This window comes from Elgaria multicarinata, chromosome 6 (genome assembly GCF_023053635.1).
Source record: "Elgaria multicarinata webbii isolate HBS135686 ecotype San Diego chromosome 6, rElgMul1.1.pri, whole genome shotgun sequence".
Lineage (NCBI taxonomy): Eukaryota > Metazoa > Chordata > Lepidosauria > Squamata > Anguidae > Elgaria > Elgaria multicarinata.
In genome coordinates, this window is record NC_086176.1 from 47,548,912 (window position 1) to 47,570,692 (window position 21,781).

Below are 21,781 nucleotides of genomic sequence, written 5' to 3' on the forward strand. Positions count from 1 at the left end.
GTATCTGGAAGCAGCAACTCCGTGGGGCAATTTGAACCAGAGAAATAGCTGATGTGGAAAGTGCAAAGCATCCTACACACTGCTTTTCCATTGAAAATTGCTGCTGCATGTACAACATCACAGGGAAGCAGTTCCATCATGGACACAGCTACATATGAAAGAGATCTAAACTGACCAAGTTGTATTGTATTTACAGAATGGCTTAGAAGTAGTGATTTCAGGGCCAAGGGTAAACCTAAATCTGCCTATGACAGGGTAAGCCTAAAATAAAATCATGATGTTAGTCCTTCGGAACTGTTATATTCTGACAAGGAGGCTTTCATTAGATAGTAATCCCCACAAACATAATAACTGAGATTAATCCTACTCAGCCTCTAAGGCAAAATGAGCTGTGGACTAGTGTTAAATAGGTATAAATGGATTGTGTTATGGATATTTAATTTGATGAGTACTTTTAACATTTAGAATTCTGTTGGTCAGGATTTTAAGATGATATTTTATTGGTTACATAAATAATAAGTCTGCATCCAGTCTATTACTGCCTCCAGAACACTAACAGCTTCTCTGGTGGTGGTGGTGGTTTATATCCTACCCTTTTCTCTCTTCCAAGGACACCAAGGCAGCTTACATGGTACTCCTCCATTTTATCCTCACAAGAACCCTGTAAAGTAGGTTAGGTAGGGTGACCATATGAAAAGGAGGATAGGGCTCCTATATCTTTAACAGTTGCATTGAAAAGGGAATTTCAGCAGATGTCATTTGTATGCATGCAGCACCTGGTAAAATTCCCTCTTCACAACATTTAAAGCTGCAGGAGCTATACTAATGTGACCAGATACAAAAAAGGGCAGGGCTCCTGCAGCTTTCACTGTTGTGATGAAAAGGGAGTTTCACCAGGTGCTGCATGTATACAAATGACACTTGCTGAAATTCCCTTTTCAATACAACTGTTAAAGATACAGGAGCCCTGTCCTCCTTTTCATATGGTCACCCTAGGTTAGGCTGAAGTCAGTGATTGGATTAAAGTCATCCACTGAGTGTCATGGCTGAATGGGAACTAGAGCCCAGATTTCCTGAGTTCTAGTACAACATTCTAACTATAGAAACATAGAATAGTAGAGTTGGAAGGGGCATATAAGGCCATCGAGTCCAACCCCCTGATCAATGCAGGAATCCACCCTAAAGCATACCTGACAGATGGTTGTCCAGCTGCCTCTTGAAGGCCTCTAGTGTGGGAGAGCCCACAACCTCCCTAGGTAACTGGTTCCATTGTCATACTGCTCTAACAGTCAGGAAGGTTTTCCTGATGTCCAGTCGGAATCTGACTTCCTGTAACTTCAGCCCGTTATTCCATGTCCTGCACTCTGGGAGGATCTAGAAAAGATCCTGCCCCTCCTCTGTGCGACAACCTTTTAAGTATTTGAAGAGTGCTATCATGTCTCCCCTCCATCTTCTCTTCTCCAGGCTAAACATGGCCAGTTGTTTCAGTCCCTCTTCATAGGGCTTTGTTTCCAGACCCCTGATCATCCTACACCACACTGGATCTCTGAAAAGGAGAACAAGAGCTGGGTCGCATTTACATATTGGTAATACTGCATCCCAAAACTTTCCTAGCTGTTCCATGTAGATGTTAAATAACATGAGGGACAAGATCAAACCCTGAGCAACATCATACAGCAATGGCCAAGGTGTTGAATAAGATGTCACCAACATCACCTTCTGAAACCAACCCTCAAAGAAGAACTGGAACCATTTTAAAATGGCACCTCTCAAGCACATCCTTGCCTGGCGATCCAGAAGGGTACCATGGCCAGTGATATTGAATGCAGCTGAACAGTGCAGCAGATCCAACAGTGGGCATGTCTACACCATAAACTATAGAGGGACGGAGGGGGACAATCCCAGACTTACCTGCTTCTAGGATCGTCCCTGGCCATCTAAATGGAAGCATGACATCCCAGAAGGGAAAAGGGACATCACGCTGTTGCATCCGCCATTTTTGTTTTTTAAAAAGAAAGAAGCTGGAGCACACTTACGCTCCAATAAATAAATAAATCCCTAACCCCACTCTCCCCCGCTGTCTCTGGACTCCCCCCAGCCCAGCTCCTTCCCTCTGCTGACCCCCGCTACTTGGGAGGAGAGAAGAAGCTGGGACAGGTGCCCACACCGCCCGCAGTCCTCAGGATTGTCCCGGGATTGCAGGAAAAACCAGGAAAAAAGTGGTCCCAGAAATCCTGAGGAAATGGAGAGATTGTCCCTGCCTGCTTCTGGGATCCCCTGTGCATCATGTGGATACACAGGAACGATCCAGGGATGATCTCAGGGAAAAGGCATGGTATAGCCATGCCCCCTTTCTAGCTCCCACCTTTGGTCAAAGTGACCAAAGCTGTCTCAGTCCCAAAATCAGGCCTGAAGCTAGCTTGAAATGGGTCTAGACAATTTACTTCTTCCAAAAAAACCTGGATCTGAGATATCACCACACACTCAAGTACTTTGCCCCAAAATGCTAAAATGGAGACTGGTGAGAAACCTTCCAGTTAGTTAATCCCCAGAGAGGGTTAACCTTCTTTAATAAAGGTTTCACAACAGCTATCTTAAGACTGGATAGTAAAACTCCTTCCTGTATCACTCTCCGTACTCCTTCAACCAGATCTCCTCTGACTGCCTTAATCAACTAGAAAGGACATGGGTCAAGCACGCACATAATTGATCTCATGTTACTAACGATCTTGTCCACATCCTCCTCCTATATAAATTGAAATTTATCTATTACAGCAAGATAGGCAGACACTGAAGGTGCACCATTATGAACAGCTATAAGCATGGAATCCAAGTCAGAGCAGATGTGAGAGATTTTAGCTACAAAATGTCTGGCAAAAGTGTCACAGCCGACAATTGATTTGTCTTCCTCAACTTTTGCCAGTCTTTGATGTAACAGACCTTTAGAAATTTGGAATAGCTCCATTAGATAACACTGTGTGGATGCTATGGTGACAAAGAAGTACAATTTCTTTGCTGTCATCATTGCCATAGCATGGACCTATGACTCATAGCCTGTGTCTGATCAGATGCACCATGTCAGATTTCCTCCATGATTGTTCTTGTTATAATTAATGCTGCTTCATTTTCCTGAGCTACCTGGAGAACCAGGAAGGCTTCCTGGCTCCATCAGCAGGGAGAAGACACTAAAGAGCAATCTTCATTCAAAAAACCATTTCATTCTTTGAGCATCTCCCAAAGTACAAGTTCCTCACCCACATTTTCAAAAATGATGTGTTGTAACTTTGCCCCCCCCCCAACAAATTAACACATCATGTCATGCCACTGACTGTTGTTCCAAAGCCATTGTGGGTGCAATAGCCCTGAGACGCTGTGCCTGGCTCTGATCTTCCAGCCTTTTTAAGCAGGCCTCCTTGAGAATCAGTGATCTCACTTTCAATGTTGACAAACTCTTCAATCCTAAAATTCAATCCTGGATGAAATCCTGCACCACAGCCTGCAAGATAGGCATCAGTCTTCCTTCACCTATCAGCATTAATTTTACTCTCAGCATAAACACTCTTTCCAACTGGGCAAGGTCAGGCCTGCTTTTGGCACGGAAACAGCATTAATCGCCCTGTTGGGAGAAAGACAAGGGGAATGTGACTCTGTTGATTCTCCTTGATCTTGCAGTGGCTTTCAATACCATCGACCATGATATCCTTCTGAGCGACTGGCTGAGGTGGGAGGGGGAGGGGGAGGCACGGTATTGCAGTGGTTCTACTCCTACTTGGTGGGTTGGCTCAGGAGGTGGTGCTTTGGGAACATTACTCAGCTCCGTGCATTCTCCAGTATGGGGTTCTGCAGGGGTTAATCTTGTCCCCCATGCTGTTTAACATTTACATGAAACCATTGAGTGTGGTCATCTGGAGTTTTAGAGTGCATTGTCATCAGCACTCTATTTCTCCTTTTCATCTTCAACAGGTGAGGCTGTGGATGTGCTGAACCGGTGCCTGGTTGCAACAATGGACTAGATGAGGGCTAAGAAACTGAGGCCACAGCTAGACCTAAGGTTTATCCTGGGATCATCCAGGGTTCGCCCCTGCCTGAGCACTGGATCCCCTGTGTGTCACCTAGATGAACAGGTTTGACCCCTGGATGATCCAGGGATAAACCTTAGGTCTAGCTATGGCCTGAAACTCAATCCAGACAAGACTGAGATGCTGTTAGTGTCGTTCTTCTGACAGGATAGTGGGTGTTCAACCTGTTCTGGATGGGGTTGCACTCCCTCTGAAGGAACACGTTTGTAGCTTGGGGGTTCTCCTAGAACCATCACTGTCACTTGAGGCTCAGGTGGCCTCGGTGGCACGGAGTGCCTTCTACCAATTTTGGTTGGTTGCCCAGCTATGCCCCTATCTGGGCAGGGATAACTTGGCTTCAGTTGTCTATGCTCTGGTAACCTCAAAGTTAGATTACTGCAATGCACTCTACATCGGGCTGCCTTTGAAGATGGTTCGGAAGCTGCAGCTAGTGCAAAATGCAGCGGCCAGATTGATAACTGGAACCAGAAGGTTCAAACATGTGAAACCTACTCTGGCCTGCTTGCATTGTCTGCCTGTACGTTTCCAAGCCCGATTTAAGGTGCTGGTTTTAACCTATAAAGCCTTACACTTTTTGGGACCACAATAACAGATGGAACCCCCGTTCCGACATGAACTGATCTGTACACTACGCTCAACATCTAAGGTCCTCTTCTGGGTGCCTACTCTGAGGGAAGCTTGGAGGATGGCAACAAGGGAGAGGGCCATTTAAGTGGCGGCCCCCAAATTATGGAACAATCTCCCCATGAGGCTTGCCTGGCGCCAATATTATTATCTTTTCAGCACCAGGTCAAAACTTTTCTCTTCTCACAGGCATTTAATAGCATTTAACTGACCCCAGAAAATAGATATTGTCTGTTTTAATGCTCTTTATGGTTTTAAATTTTGTATATTTGTTTTTAATGTTCAGTTTTAATTTTTGTAAACCGCCCAGAGAGCTTCAGCAATGGGGCAGTATATCAATGAAATAAATAAATAAATAAATAAATAAATAAAATAAGCTTCAATCCAATATGTGTAAGAAGGGCTCTGACTCTTCCAAACTTTGATTTTGACTGTCCCCTATTGAGGAATTACCTTGCTCACTTCCTTCCTCCCAGTGAGGTAGGCCATCACATCTGACTCCTGGGTCCTCCAAATTGCTGCCAAGGGGTAGTTTGATGCCCTACGTCCCACTGTAAAACATCTCAGATAGCTACAAGCTACAGATGGTGCTACAGTGAAGGACAGGGAAGGGCTACGAGTTTGTGCAAGTAAAACTTGAAAAGTAGAAGACAGAGTATAGCTGCTCAATGAAGGAACCATTCTTTCATCTATGCAAGGTAGGAAGAATGCCATACTTTAATAAGAGAGCCAGACTTGAGAAGTGGTTAGGAGTGGGTGAACATGCAATGTTCAAATTCATTGGTGTTCTCCAAATACTTCCTCAAAGCTCATTTCACCTTGTTTGCATTTCTGAATCTGAGTGGCTTTTTTTCCGATTGGGGAAAATGTGCATTTTTAAAATGCACAATTTTTCCCAATTGAAAAAAAAAGCATTTTGGGGGGAAAAACACATTTTCTCTGACCAAAAATGTGCATTCCCTCTATAGGGCAAAGCATGAAAATGTAGATTTGTGAGAGGAATTTGCACAAATGCACAGTTCAACAAAATGCATGTGGTATTTTGTAAGTTTGCATATAAACAATTTTTTTGAACACATATGTGCATTTTCAGAAATTGATTTGTGCAATTGTGCAAGTTCATGAAATAGCAAAAATTTCCTGGGAATTGCATTCCTGCTCACATTCGTGTTTAGAGTTGCAAACAGAAACAAAACTCTTGTACATCCCTAGAAATGGTTGACACAAAGAAGGTGGGGTGGGTGCAGTGGGGTGGAGACTCATCCAGATGGTTTAACAGGCCATGGCTCTAAACTATTATAGGCTGTCTTTTCTTCATAAACTCATTTAAACTGTTTTGTGAGGTCCTTTATAATTGTTTTCTATGAACTCAGCAGCTTTAATTGGTCAGCACTACTCCTGCTTTTAATTCTGGTAATGGATTTTTCACCCAGATAGTTTGGAGTGAAGCAAATAGCAGGTGTTCATGATGTGCATTAGCAATTGGACACATCTGTATTTGGATGGCCAGAAGAATCCTAGACAGGAAATGAGAAGCAAATAAGGAAAAAATAAATCTCTTGCTTTCCAGAAACTTGGTGATACTACCTAGTTATCAGTAGGTTTCAAAGTGTAGAAGTTGTAATTCTGTTCAAGAGATAAAGTTGTTGTTGTTGTTACCAAACATACCTTCCATACAAATGCCTCTGTTCTGCATCTCTTGGCCATGTATAGCTTTGAGGGCTGTTTCTGATTTTGAGTTAAGTAGCTCAATGATTACTTGTAAAGCCATGCATGATTCTGACAAATGGAACTTCCAGAGTTCTTGAACGAGGTCTTGCATCTTCTGCCAAAATTTACCTGCTCGCTATATATGTCTTAAAAATATAAGAAAAGAAAACCTGATGTAGTCTTAATTTAATTCAGTATGAACTTAACCTTTCTCTGAATATGCTCATTAAATCCTATAGCATTCTGACTCTCATGAACATCTAGGGAAATTAAAGAAATATTAAAGTGAAAGAATGAAAACCTATTTTATCTCTAGGTGATAATTGCAGAATAAGGCAGAATTTGTGGTTAGAATTTGCCTCAGCATCAGTTTGAATTCTACAGCTGTCTTGTACGAGAGCTGGGTGTATATGAATAGCTAGTCTGATTTTTGAGGATATTTATCTGCTAAACTGTGTTTTACTTATGCTAACATAGCCATATCAGTTTGGAATATGGAAATTATTGACCTCTAATGTTTAAGAAAGCAGCAGGCAAACAGGCCTGAATTAGGGTGACCATATGAAAAGGAGGACGTGGCTCCTATATCTTTAAAATTGTATAGAAAAGGAAATTTCAGCAAGTGTCATTTGAATACATGTAGCATCTGGTGAAATTTTGTCTTCATAACAGTTAAAGCTGCAGGAACCCTGCCCTCTTGACGAGATACAAAAGAGAGGAGGGCACCTGCAGCTTTAACTATTGCGATGAAGAGAGGATTTCACCAGATGCTGCATGCATACAAATGACACCTGCTGAAAATCCCTTTTCTCTACAAGTATTAAAGATACAGGAGCCCTGTCCTCCTTTTCATATGGTCACCCTAGCTTGAATCAGCTTGCACACTCACAAACAAGACATACGGCGTTGCTAGACCTGCCAGGATAAGCCGGCAGGGAGGCGGGGCAATGGCGCGCTAACTTTAACGTGCGCCACCCAGCCTCCTAGACAGCCGAGGCGCAGGGACGACGGAAGCCCTGCAGCGTCGGCCATTTTTGTTTGTTTGTTAAAGGAGCCACGTGCGGCCCGAAGACTCTGGAGAAAGTAAGCTGTTTTTTTTTTTACTTAACCCCCCCCCCATCCGGTCCTGATCCCTTCCCATGCCTTCTCCCTCCGTGTGTCCCGTGTTGTCTGTGCTCCCTTCTCCCTCCGTGTGTCCCGTGTCATCTGTGCTCCCTTCTCCCTCTGTGTGTCCCGTGTCATCTGTGCTCCCTTCTCCCTCCGTGTGTGTCCCCCCCCGGCCGATGGGCACAGCGCTGAGCGCTGTGCCCAGTCCGCGGCTTTTTGCGGCTACTCGCAAGTAAGCGAGTAGCCGCAAAAAGCCACGGAAGTCTCTAGACGTTCTGCAGGCCCGGCTTCAGGCTGGAGCTGCAGAAAAGGCGCGCCATAAGCGACTTTGCTTATGGCGAGTTAGAGGAGGCTTCAGTGCGACCTGGGGCCGGATTCCCCTGTGTGTCATGTGGATGCACAGCAGGGAAACCGGCTCTCAAGGCGCGCTAAGGCCTCGTCTAGCAAGGCCCATAGTTTCTTAAACATGCTTGTTTGATAGAGAGAAATGGGTTGATGGTGAAGTGGTTGTTGTGACTAACTTTTGCTGCTGCAATATTCTCCACATTTTGTTTTGTTTTTAATAATTAATGGATAAAAAGCACCAAAGGAGTCAGCTCACCTTTGGGACGTTATAACTGTATGCAACTTGCCATGGGGTTTGTGGCAAAGCATCTGCAAAACTCATTGTGTTGGTGATGCTATTCATACAGCATCATACTTTCTGGGCTGCTTTGTCACCAACAGAATGTATGTATGCTTTTCTTTTTTCTTTTTATTGTTATTTCCAAACATAAAAAACAAACAGGAAAGCAAACATCACAAAAACATTTTTTTGTTTTATCTGTCTTACTTTGTGTATTTTGTGTTTGTTAGTTTGTTATGTTTTGAAACAATAATAATAAAATTATAAGGAGGAAATTCATAGATGAAACATTAAAAGTGTAATTAATCAAATGATGTGATCCTACATATGGGAGCAATGAAAGGTTAAATTCATACACATTTCAGAGCCCACTTGCCCCATTCTTTCTCAAAGGTTTTCATTGGAGCTAGAAAATATGCATAAAAGTGAGGAAAACTGTGTTGAAGTGCTTGACAAAACCAGACTCATTTCATCACACATTGCCTTGGGCAACTACCTCTCTGGATCTCTGATCATTCCTTCTGCTCCTAGAGAATTACTGAGGGAAGACAGTACAAAAACCACCAGTGGCCGAGAAACCTTCCATTGGAGAGGTTCTTACAGTACATATACAAAATGTAGGTTCTTACAGTATATACACGAAACATAGAGTTTTATAAACCTTTCTTGCTGATACAGACTACAAATTCTGCGCTATGCTCTCTACTGCCAAAGCCATATGCTTTTTTGTTTTGCTTTTTGTTCTCATGTCCAGTATGTATGCTTTCGTGGAGTATCTAGCTATGCTATTATTTATTATTATTATTATTATTATTATTATTATTATTATTATTATTATTTTATTTATTACATTTATATACTGCCCCATAGCCGAAGCTCTCTGGCCGGTTTACAAAACTTAAAAACAATGAACATTAAAAACAGATTTACAAAATTTAAAACAACCAAAAGTATAAAAAAACAATATCCATTTAAAACATGAGACAGTATTTCTCTTGGCTCTTCGCTCTCAGTCCTTTTGCCAGTTCTTACCCACCTTCTACATGCAAATCTCATCTATCCAGGTGAACAATCCAGGAACACAAGACTGAAAGCAAGTTGGATGAAATTCACTGTGAAATACACTGTGTAAATGAGTGATTTATTGCACGCTTGTGATTAGCCACTCATGGAAGTTTTTGAGTTTACATGATTTTGTCAATGACCAGGACGTCTCCTATGGTATCCTCTGGAAATCTCAGTATGAAAAGAACCACTTTTAATGGGCAATATCCAGGAAAAGTGGGATCTTCTGCCACTAGATGGTGCTGTATTAACAGAAGTGAAGGAGCATGTGGTCACCCCTCTCCTCCCATGTAATGCAGCCCATAACAATTGTACAAAGAACCAGGAAGCACAAAGCCCCGCGTAAGCTATATGATTTCTGTTTAATGTAGAGACTCTGTGAGACAGGCTTTGAGTGTCAGGCCTGAAGGCAACAGTGGAAACAGAATGAACATGGTCTACTGTTAACACACTGGGTTTCCATGGTCTCTTTGACCTCTGTAGTCTTCTGGACAAAATTTAAACTAGATTTGACCATTAAAGTCCCAAATGACTTGAAATCTGTTTACCATAGGTGTCACCCTCCTAGTCCCTTATTGCAGGTTTTGGCAAAACATTGTGAAATTAGGTTGCAGTGGACTGGCAACCATTCCTGGCTCAGTTTATGATCTCTCAGGTTCTGGCATGGGGGGTTGGATGTCTTCATGGATTTTTCCTGCGGCTTGGGTACATTGTGAGGTCCTTTGTGGCACACAACACTGTAGTCAGCGCACACCAAACCACCCACTTCCACCTCAAAAAGTGACAATATTGCAGAGTAATTTTACTGTGCTCTTTTTAGTTAAAGTAGCTCCTGTTGCTTGCTCTGCAATGTGCAAGCGTTCCTCCGCATTAAATCCTGGGCATGGTCTGCCTCTCCCCCCAATCACTCCTTTTCTTAGCCCATTCCATTGAGAACTGTAATTATGCAATTCCTTATTGCAGCATTACTCATTTCTCTGACATTGTGTTATTTAGCTTCTCTGATGTATTATATATCTCAGCAAACTGTTCCAGTTACTGTGCTAATTTCCCCCCCAAACTGTTTTTAAATCTATTCATACTGAGTTGTATCCAAAGTTAAGAAACTGGATGTCTGCATAGGGCTTTTCTCCCCTCTCTAGCCTTGGAAAGTTTCTCTTGAGGATAGTGAGATCACCAGGAAAGTCTGTAATTTATAGGGTGGCACATCACCCAAAAAAAGAGGATAAAAGGAGGCAGTGATTTGCATCTGCTAATATATGGGTATAGGTGCAAATTTAGAACTATTTAAGTGCCTGCTCAATCTGCTGTCCAGTTTGATGGGCAATTTCAAGAACCCTGTTTGACCTTGTTGCTATGGTTCTTTATCTTTAACCAAGACTTGTTCTAGACAGCCCTTTAAATAGAGACCTGTCCTCTGCAAAATAGGACAGGATTCCTTCTATGTCCTGGATCTCCGGAGCAACTCCTTAAGGATGTCTGCGTCCTTAAAAATCCCACCATCCTTCTTTTACCTTCCCCTTCCTAGTAACGTAGAGCCTCATGTGGCGCAGAGCGGTAAAGCAGCAGTTTCTGCAGCTGAAACTCTCCCCACGGCCTGAGTTCGATCCCAGAGGAAGCTGGTTCTCAGGCAGCCGGCTCGGGTTGACTCAGCCTTCCATCCTCCCGAGGTCGGTAAAATGAGTACCCAGTTAGCTGGGGGAAAGGTAATAACGGCCGGGGAAGGCAACGGCAAACCACCCCGCTATAAGGCCGGCCAAGAAAACGTCAGTGAAAGCTCCAAGAGTCAGTAATGACTCAGTGCTTGCACGAGAGGTTCCTTTCCTTTCCTTTCCTTCCTAGTAATGTGGGGTTTAGGCTGTAGATGTGGGTGAGTGACACCCCCAGACACTTGTGTAATCTGTACAGCACCATGTACATTGATGGTGCTATATAAATAAATAATAAATAATAATAATAAAACAAGCAAATTACAATTAAAGGTATTTTAGTCAATAGAGCTGAGTGGTACAAAGGCATTAGAAGAAAATAAAAGTTGCAGAATGCAAGTTCTTTACCCTAGCTGAATTTTGGCTTTTTCCCACAGCTGCTTCCTCATCTTTTCTGGTTCCTTTCTGGCTGACTTTCTCACTATTTATACCCTCTTCATCTAAATGAGAAAGTACTACTCTAACTTGGAAAAAATGAAACTTAACTTGAGAAATGAAACTTCTCTCAGGGATACCTCCTCCCAACAGAAAAACTCCAGGCCCCTAAGCCTGACTATTACCTTGCCTCTGTAGGCCTCAAACTTCACAAACACATGGTTACCGTAGCAATGTGGTGTGGGCGGGTTCATTAATTCAGATACCCCTATAGCACATCCGATGCCTTTTTTGAGGATTCCTTACCTCCAAAAGAGGCTTTTCAGGGAGACTGCAGTGAGGAGCAGGTGGGAAAGCCTGTTATATGAACGGACTTCCACTCATGTAGCAGTATCTTTCAGTAAAGGAAAGATCTTATTCTGCTTGGCCTTTATTCCATAACAGCAAGCAGAACAGCCAGGGGAAATTGCTTTGCTGTATAAAAAGATTACATCTTATTTTTCTTCACGTTTAAACAAAAATGGCTTTTATTTAAGTTAACTCAGAACGACTCATATTCAGCTGCACTAGTGGTGTCTTTATAAAATGTAGAATTGAGGATAGAAACTACCTCTGAGATGACAAGACTGGAAATTATGTATTTTTACAAAATTGTTTGGATTCCAATCTGGCTTGGCTTTGATTTCTAGACATTCAATAAGTAGAAAAATAGAGCTTTTGGAATTGAAGTGAATGAGAAAATGTGCAGTTACCCCTACAGCGAAGTGTGACTTTTTGGAAATGTTAAAATGTGAAGCCTTGTTTTCATAGTGTCTCCTTTTCTCTAGAAATGGAGATCTGTATAATCAATTATCCAGAGATTTTCCTTCAGGGGATATGTGCTAGCAAGTGTGAATCATTTTGAAATGAAAACACTTTTATACAAACAGATGCTTTTCATACAAAACCCGACTGTTGCAAAATATTCCAGCTATCACACAGTGAAATGTGTCCATATAGCCATAAAATGTCCGTAGGAAATCATAGAATCATAGAATTATAGAATAGCAGAGTTGGAAGGGGCCTACAAGGCCATCGAGTCCAACCCCCTGCTCAAGGCAGGAATCCACCCTAAAGCATACCTGACAGATGCTTGTCCAGCTGCCTCTTGAAGGCCTCTAGTGTAGGAGAGCCCACAACCTCCCTAGGTAACTGATTCCATTGGCGCACTGCTCTAACAGTCAGGAAGTTTTTCCTGATGTCCAGCTGGAATCTGGCTTCCTTTAACTTGAGCCCATTATTCCGTGTCCTGCACTCTGGGAGGATCGAGAAGAGATCCTGGCCCTCCTCTGTGTGACAACCTTTTAAGTATTTGAAGAGTGCTATCATGTCTCCCCTCAATCTTCTCTTCTCCAGGCTAAACATGCCCAGTTCTTTCAGTCTCTCTTCATAGGGCTTTGTTTCCAGACCCCTGATCATCCTGGTTGCCCTCCTCTGAACACGCTCCAGCTTGTCTGCGTCCTTCTTGAATTGTGGAGCCCAAAATAGAAGATATTAACCAAAAATAACTATTTAATACAGTTGTATACTTCAGTCATACACTCCAAATAAAAACCAACTGGTACTTATTTATTATGTAACAATTCAACCTGATTATTCCATGGAATCAATGGAAACGAAAAGACAGACTTTATAAACTGAGCACAATGATTCTCTGCTCTAATGAGTAGCTCCACCTATATATCTTGGCATATCATCAGTGCAATTATGAAAAGCAATTTTTAAATGAACCCAGCGCAGTGTGCAACTCATTTAGTAAGCTAAAAGAAGCAGTTCACCATCAGTAATCCCTGCATGGCATTGAACACATACAGTGTTGTTGACTAGATTTGTTGTAGCATTTTGCACTAATTTACACCCAGCTGGAAATAAATTTGGGTTTGATTATCAGTATGTTATACTTGTTTTGCTCAAATTTTAAGGATTACAAAAAATAATAAGGCAATATAGGATAAAGGCCAAAACAGAGACACTGTTGGTTGCTTTAGATTCCATAGAGCAATGCAAATATGCATTAATTAAATATCTTATGCACTATAGTTTTTTTTAATTAGGCATGTATGTTAATTGTTACATTCTCTGTATATAACAGTTTGGATATAGAGAAGAAAAGGACTCTCCCTCCTTCCTTCTCTTTTCAGTGCAGTTCCTTCTGACACCCAAAAATGCCATTACTGATGGTTAGGAGACCTGTGAAAAGGCATGGGATGTGCTGTGTAGATACAGCAGGAGGGAGAATTAATGGAAACTGGTGGGACATGTGGAAGTGCCTCCCACTTTTCCTTTACTTGGCCATGGGTGCTGTTTTGAAAGGCTGCCCCTGGGACAACAGGGTCTGGTTGACAAAACTCACTTCTGCCATGGGCCCTTGGAGCAAATGATCCTCCTTGGAGGTGAGATTTTACCCTCCAGTGGTTTTACTAGAGCATCTCTTCAAAGCAGTCCCCCTGCAAAAACATTCCCATTGCTTTGCCCAGGGGTCTACTCAAAGGCATTCCCCTAGGAAATGTAGTCCCCACCAAGGACTCTTGGGGCAAGAGTGTCCCCGACTGGGATGGGCCCTTGCCCCCCCCCATCAGTATTTTCCCCAGAAGTAACCCTTCAATGCAAAGAATAAATCAGGGGCTTTTAATGCCCACCTCTCCTTTGAGCAGAGGATTTCTGGGGCCTCAACACTACTTCCATGCCTGAGCCTAGTGATGTTTGCCAGCATCTCTTGTCATAAGTCTCTTCCTCTCATGCATGGTGCCTTGGTTTTTTCAACCCAGAGTGATGGAGGTCAGCTTGCTGCTTTTGTCCTTGCTCTCAAAAATCCTGTCACACAGAATGCTTGCTCTATCTTAGTAATACAAACTGTGGTATATTTACAGGAAACTTTGACAACTTTGCAGAATAAAGTACAATAAATCTCCTGTAAATATTTGCTATTTATTCTACAGGCCTTGTTACTAGATTGTGACAGAAGTAAAATAAAATACATTTGCATTGCAAAGAACAATTTGGAGATGTATTTCTGTAAACTTTAGAGATACAAATGTGAAATGAAGGTGTATTGTTAGAAACAGATATATAGCTATTGATGTGCTTCATATGTATAGTCATGTATTTCATCTTTAAAACAGATCCATTGTGTTTGCTTTGTTTGTTATTTGTTATCAGTTTTGTTTTGTCTGCTCTCATCTTGTCATATATACAAAACAGCTTTCATTAAATCGGTGTTATCTCTCCACTAATGTAAAAGGAACAAAAATAAGAAGCAATTCAGTGCAATTGTAGTGACTTATCATGATTCCCATACAGATGAATGTTCAGAAACCAGGGTGGTTTTTTATATAATATAAACATTTGCCGGGAAAATAAGGAGCTGGGCAATGAGCAACAGGTTAAATTACATCAAGAAGCTCAGAAGAGATGCCAAAAGGTAGATGATACATACAGGTCAAAGACCATATTTCCACATTCAGTTTCTTATCAGAAATGTCACTGAACATTCTGAACACAGAGAACAGACATAAAGACCTGACCCAGCCCCTCTCCAAATGTGTAAGCTGCTATGTGTAAACTGCTGAATGTGTTAAGTGTGCAATCCTATGCATGTTTAGACAGAAAAAAAGGACTACAACTTCCGGCATTCTTCAGCCACCATGGTGGCGGAGAATGCTGGGAATTATAGGAACGTTTTCTGCCTAAACATGCATAGGATTGCACCTTAAAATATTGATTTCATGTAATATTGACTTTTAAAAGAATGACCATTGTATGTATCCTTCCCTATATTTTCCTTCTCTTTGCTTTTTAATCATGATCTTGTGCATATAAGAGTAAAGCAAACAGCAGTCCTTTTATGAAAGTCTTTTTATATCATATCTAAGTAGCTTTGCTAATTATCCATAAATGTTTAAGAAAATAGTGTGCTAAAGTGAAGTCTAAATATAGTAATATCTTCAGCTCCTGTTTATAGCAAATATCTTCAGATTTTATTTCATTTTTTAGGATATCTTTTGTAGCATTTTGATATTTACCAAATGTTTTCCTTATTGACAGGTGGAATGGATAGAACAGCAGGTTGTAAAAATAAGGATAAAAAGGGATTACAAATCTGGTGGCATCCAGTCCATGTTTTTTAATGATCCAAAATGGCAAAGCATGTGGTACATGGTAAGTGCATATAGGCTATAGTTATATTTCTCTACTGAAATCTTTCATACTTAGCAGAACAGTATGCAATAATTTTATGTATTATGAGATGTAATAAAGGTTATGAAACGTGAGCATAGGACTGTGTTTATAATTTTCATAAATTAGGCTTATCATGGTACAATAAGAAGAAAACATGTTTTAGTAAAGAAAAATACTTTTCTTGACAGTTGCAATATTTATCTTTAATTAAAGCTATAATTTCTTGAGTGGGGTCATAGATGATATGCTTTTTTTGGGTTTCTATCCAACATTAATGCAAGTTCCCTCCATTTTTCATAATCATGAGTGTCCCTGCTAAATTAGTAGAGATCTATGGTCTTGGCTTTTAAGGAAGGACTTGTTACGAATTGGATTAGTGCACTTTTTGTGGATTGAAAACATTCTGGAATCTTCAGTTGGTATAGAATGTGGGTACCAGGATTTTGTCTGGTGCCAGCAGATGCTGATTCTCAGTCAACTTCACTGGTTGCCAACTTGTTTCCAGGTTCAGTTCATGAGGCTTGTTTAACCAGTAAAGCCAGGGGCCATGGTATCTCAGAAATTGCCCTATTCACTATAACTCTGTCTGAGAACATCAATTTGCTTTTGAGGCTCTTCTCTCTGTACTCCCACTGTTAGACATTTGGTGGGTGAGTGCAAGAGACAGGCTTTGGTGTCCAGATTGTGAAAGGACCTTCCAAAAAAGGTTATGATGTAATTTGCATGTAAACATAACCCAATGGAAGAGAGCAAGTGTGGTGTCTCCCCTCCACCTAAAAATTGAGCTTTTACTCCATAAACCACGATTGGATCCTTCGTAAGTTGTTGAGTATAATGTCAGAACTGGGACCAATAAACAACTCATTAGTCCAGGTTCATACATCGTACTCCACAACCTATGAAGGATCTGATCATAGCTTGTTGACTAAAAGTGGAACTGGTGGGTACATAGCAGGCAGCACACCTACTTTCTCCCAGTCATTCCTGTCAGCCCATAGTTTGTTTAACCAATGGGCTGTCATTATATGCGAACTTGCCTTCTCTCTTTTATTGCCCGCTTTTAGAAGAACACTGAAAATAAAGGTATTTCACTGGGCATTCTTAAAGTAACATCTATAAATGTTCCTAATGTTATAGCAGCTTTTATTATTGTTTAACATGCTGTTTCTTATTATTGAATCCATTAATATACTGTTTTATAGTTTACTTCTTAAACAAAACTTATAAACCACTTTGAGTACATTATTCATGTAAAAAGCTAGGATATAGTTCATTTACACAGAAACTCTACAAAGTGGGAATTATGGCAGTCTCACAGGATCATTGTAAGAATGAATGGGGTGATGATACAAGTACTCTTTATAGTTAACACCATACTTTATTAATTACAATGATTCTTTGTGAGAAAACAACATCAATAGTTTACTTAAAACCAGATAGTTTAGGTGTTTTTTCCCTGCTTGCACTTATGGTTCAAGTAATGAAGTCGAAATTGAGGTAATATATGTCCTGATGGAATATAATTCAACTAATATTATGTGGAAGTATAAATGGTTCTAATAATAATTACTGTTGGCTGACTCACAGCTTGCTTTCTGCTAGAGTAAAAAATTATGCTTCTTTGACCTCAAAATGCATTTGATTTAACCTGTCTCCTCCCATACACCCATTTTAAAATATATTTGCTTAGAATTTCTACTACATCTAACACAGTGATACTTAAATAAGATCACAGCTCAAATATTCAGTAAATACATTTTTTCATAGCAAGTGATTACATTCTAAGTACTAACCAAATACTACTATTTACACACATCACACATGCAAGTCTCTGCTGGCCAAAAAACAATGTACTGGGATCTGTTTTTATGTGAAACATGGAGCCAAGTTTTGACTTGATGGAAGACTGTGTTTGTTTTAGATTGTTATATTGTGTGTTAGTCAACTGTCCAACATAGACAAGAGTTGCAAGTAAACATTTTGGAAACTATATTTGACGAACTGTTGGCAATTTAGGATTATGAAAAAGGAAATGCTTGGAAAATGCAGGATAAATAGAAACTTTGTGGATGCAAGCAGCACAGGAAGGAGTAACATTGAGCAGGGGGTTGGACTCGATGGCTTTGTAGACCCCTTCCAACTCTACTATTCTATGATTCTATGCCTTGACTGGCAAGTTGGACCCCTTCTTCCTGCCTGATTGTACCTTGATTGGGATGGAGTGAAAAAGGCCCCACCTTTTGATGTCATCCAGCCTGCTGGACTTGGTCCAAGGGGCAATCCATACCCCAGACCCAAAGAGGTTACCCTCCTTGGTGTAAAATGACTGACACATTTTTTAAAAAACCAAAAGGTAGAATATAATTGAAGGAACAATGCAGTCATTTAAATGGAAGTAAAACATGTGCTTAAGCAATGGAACCTGAAAGCGATTGTATCATGCTGAAATATGATTGTATCATGCCATAATTTTAATGTATTATGGATAATTTAAACACACACACACACACACACACACACACACACACTGGAATAAATCCCAGGGACCATATGACTTTTAGGATCTCCCCCTCCAAGGACAGAAAGAGACGTGCACCTTGGGAAAGGGTGGGGGGAAGATCCAACATCAGATCTCCCTTTCCAGCCTTTTAGGAAACATCCATAGCCATTTCCTACTTGACATCAGAACTTCAACAGTAGGAGAAGCAAAAAGAGAGAGAATTGGGAATGTGACATAGGAGGAGGCTTTGGATATACAGGATCCAAGGCTTTCCCAGGCCTAATCTACACCAAGCAGCTATTGCACTATGGAGGCGGTATATAAAAGGCAGGAGCTACGCTACTGCTTTATAGTGGTATTGAGGTGCACTGACAACTGTTGGGGCCTATGACACATGCCATATACCTCTTTCCTAGTGCTATATCCTGCTTGGTGTGGCTCCTGCCTTTTATATACCACTTTCATAGTGCAATATCCTGCTTGGTATAGATAAGCCCCCTGTCTCTGGATATGCCACCAAAACTGAGGTTTTAAAAGAGAGACAGACAGACAGAAGTGACAAGAAAGTATGTGTAATTAATATTATAATATAAATACACACACACACACACACACACACACACACACACACACACACACCTTTCCTTTCAGGATGTTATTAATGTGTTTCATTAATTACATCCTGAAAGCAGGAAAAGAGGAGGAAGCTAACTCACATTCTCTTCCTTCCTAATTGCCTGTCAGCAATTCTCATTTACCATAGGCAAGTCGGCAAGTGGTCTACCAGGCTGAATTTAACCCAAAGCCACTCCAGATTTTACCTGCTTGATGTGCAGCAAACAATTGCAGCAGCATCCCTTTTTTTCTCCTCCCTCCCTCCTTCCCCTCTCAGTAGCTAATTTGATTGGCATTCAGTGAGATTTCCCCAGCTTCCCACATTTTATTTGCTGAGGTCCAATCAAGTAATATCGGGCTCCACCACACCTACTTTTTAAATCCAGTTTTCATCCGCAGTTTCCCCCTCCGTTTCCTTAGCGAGTCGAGCACTGGGCGCTTTCACGTCTGTGCATTGTTGCGCTCTTTCAGCTCATGTATCTTTTCACCTGGAGTGCTACTATGCTGGTGAAATCTCCCGCCCCACCCCTCAGGAAAGGTTTACAGGGGAGGAGGAGCAAAGGTTTGTTTTGCTCATTTCAAAGGGTGGGCAGATGAACAATCATTTTAATTTCTTTTGTAAAGGTGGTCAGGTCCCCTCCTTTGCTCCAAAGTAACCAAAGTGCTTACATCTGCATAAGTTTTAAAGATAAAGAGATCAAATTTGGCATGGTGATAGCTCTTAAGGATGGCTTTAGCCACCCCAAGTTTGAATCAGATGGGTTCATCCCTTGTTGTTGTTTTTGGAATTTCTTTAATTTTGCTCCCTTAAACCCATTTTCCTGGTAGTCCACAAGCACGAAGGATCAATCTTCCATTTCTTTGATCATGCTAAGCTGTGTATCTTGAAGTTCATAAACTACAGATCTGCTGGTTCCCTTACCCATTGATTTCAAATGCATTTACGTCATACTAAAATCAGATGCATGCTTACCTTTGAGTAAACCCCATTGAACAGAGAGAGACTTACTTCTGAGTAAACACATATAGAACTGACTTTTAATAGAGTGGTCACTCAGAAGCTTTTTTTTAAAGTCTAAACAGCAAACTTTAATTCTTCTTTATCCTCAACTCGTGACAATTTTGCTCCATCTATAACACGGATGGTTCATCCTTCTCAACCCCAGTCTTGGCTCACCTCTTTCATCCACTACCTTCGTTCTTGTGCCTGAACGCCTTTGGCGTAGGACAGGGACTGGGCGGATTTTGTCCATTACAAATTTGTTCTTTCTTCTTTCTCATCTGCTATTTTCTTGGCTAAACAGCAGTATTACTCATTGCTAATCGAGTCCAGTGCTACGCATCCTCAGCGACTCTTTGCATCTTTCAATTCTCTTCTGACGCCTAGTTCACCATCTCACCCCCCTCTATGTCTGCTAACGACTTTGCCTCTTTCTTCAATAACAAAATTCAAACTATTTGCTCTGATCTTGTCATCTCTGCCCCTCTTCCAGTTCCTGTCCCTCAATTGTCAGTTCCTCCTGCAACTTTTTCTGCGTTTTCTTCGGTCTCAGCTGATGAACTGTCTAGAAGGCTTCCACTTGTTATCTTGATCCGATCCCTTCTCATGTCTTTATTAATATTATTCCTGTTATCCTCCCTTCCTTGCTTATTATTAATATCTCTTTGTCTTCTGGTTCATTTCCTTCTGCCTTTAAACATGCTACGGTCTCTCCTATTCTTAAAAAGCCTTCTCTTGATGTGCTTTCTCTTTCTAACTACTATCCTGACTCCTTGTTGATAAAAGATTATACATTCATATAATTTGTCAAACAAATTCTGGCCTTCTTTTGGCTATCACATTCATCATCATCCCTGTGCTCTTCTGTCAGTTTTGACAGTACTCAGAGAATTAGCGAAGCACCCATGAAAACCACAGTTACAAAGAATCAGAGGATACTTCTGTCAATCTCTCAAAAGCAAATGAGGCTGAGCCTTTTCCTGACCTTTTCATAAGCTAACATTATATTTTTATTTACATCTTTGTTTTATAAAGAGTTTTAAAGAGGTGTGTGTTTACCTATCAGTTACATTTTGGCCTTATTCACATAATTATTTGTACCTCATTTATGTTAGTCTTTTGACAAGGCAGAGGGGTTTTGGGATCTCCTCTACTGAAGTAATTTTTTTATGAAGATAAAGTAATAGAATTATCTTGATGACACTGACTACATCCAGATGTCACGTTCTCTCACCCTTGAGACCCAGTGTGGTGTAGTGGCTAAAGTGTTGGACTGGGAGTCGGGAGATCCGGGTTCTAGTCCCCCCTCGGCCATGGAAACCCACTGGGTGACTTTGAGCCAGTCACAGACTCTCAGCTCACAGGGTTGTTGTTGTGAGGATAACATGGAGAGGAGGAAGATTATGTATGCTGCCTTGAGTTCCTTGGAGGAAAAAAGGCAGGATGGAAATGTAATAAAATAAATAAATAAATAAAACACAATTTGGAAAACCAGGATTGAAATCTGTATTCACACGCTTACCTCTTCAGCCCAATCCTGAGTGCTCAGCTTCATAGAAAGTTAAGCAGAAGGCTGTGAGCACAGAGCTTGTTCTCAGTCCTACAAACCATAATACAGGGGTTCAGGAAATGTAACATCTGAATGCAGTGGGCATGCATGACTGCTTTTACAGCATTTCTTGGGGGCATCTACACTACTGCTTTAAAGCGCTTTAAAGCGCTTTATAACAGTTTTGACAACTGTTGGGGCCCAGGACACACTGCATATACAGGTTTCAAAATGTTTTCAAAGTGCTTTAATGCGCTTTAAAAGCAATAGTGTAGATCCCCCCTTGGTGTGGGTGTCAAGTCCTGTGCATTAAGAATGCTCACACGTTCTTACAAATACACCTCAGGCAGCAGGTGCTGTGCTGGGAGTTGGAGAGTGACTGGGAGGTGTTGGAGGACAGAGCAGTGTGTGTGTCACAACCTAGCTTGCAATCCTCTGGTGCAGTGAAGAATGTTGTCTCATTAACAGTGTTGAATTAAAAGTCAACTGCCAGTCTGATAGACTTCTGTATGTGGAATTGGGGAAATGACAGCACCATGTCCTTCATCTCAGGCAGCAAAATGTCTTGAGCCAGACCTGCAGACTACAGAATATAATGGCACCAA

The 21,781-nt window shown here is 41.2% G+C and overlaps 1 protein-coding gene across 2 annotated transcripts in view; it reads left to right on the forward strand.

Moving 5' to 3' along the window:
- Nucleotides 1-21,781, forward strand: part of PCSK5 (proprotein convertase subtilisin/kexin type 5) — a 271,693-nt gene that overhangs the window by 30,928 nt on the left and 218,984 nt on the right. For both annotated transcript variants that reach the window (XM_063129354.1, XM_063129356.1), the window contains exon 3: nucleotides 15,378-15,491. In XM_063129354.1, coding sequence (XP_062985424.1) covers nucleotides 15,378-15,491 — 114 coding nt within the window. The remainder of the gene's footprint in view (nucleotides 1-15,377; nucleotides 15,492-21,781) is intronic.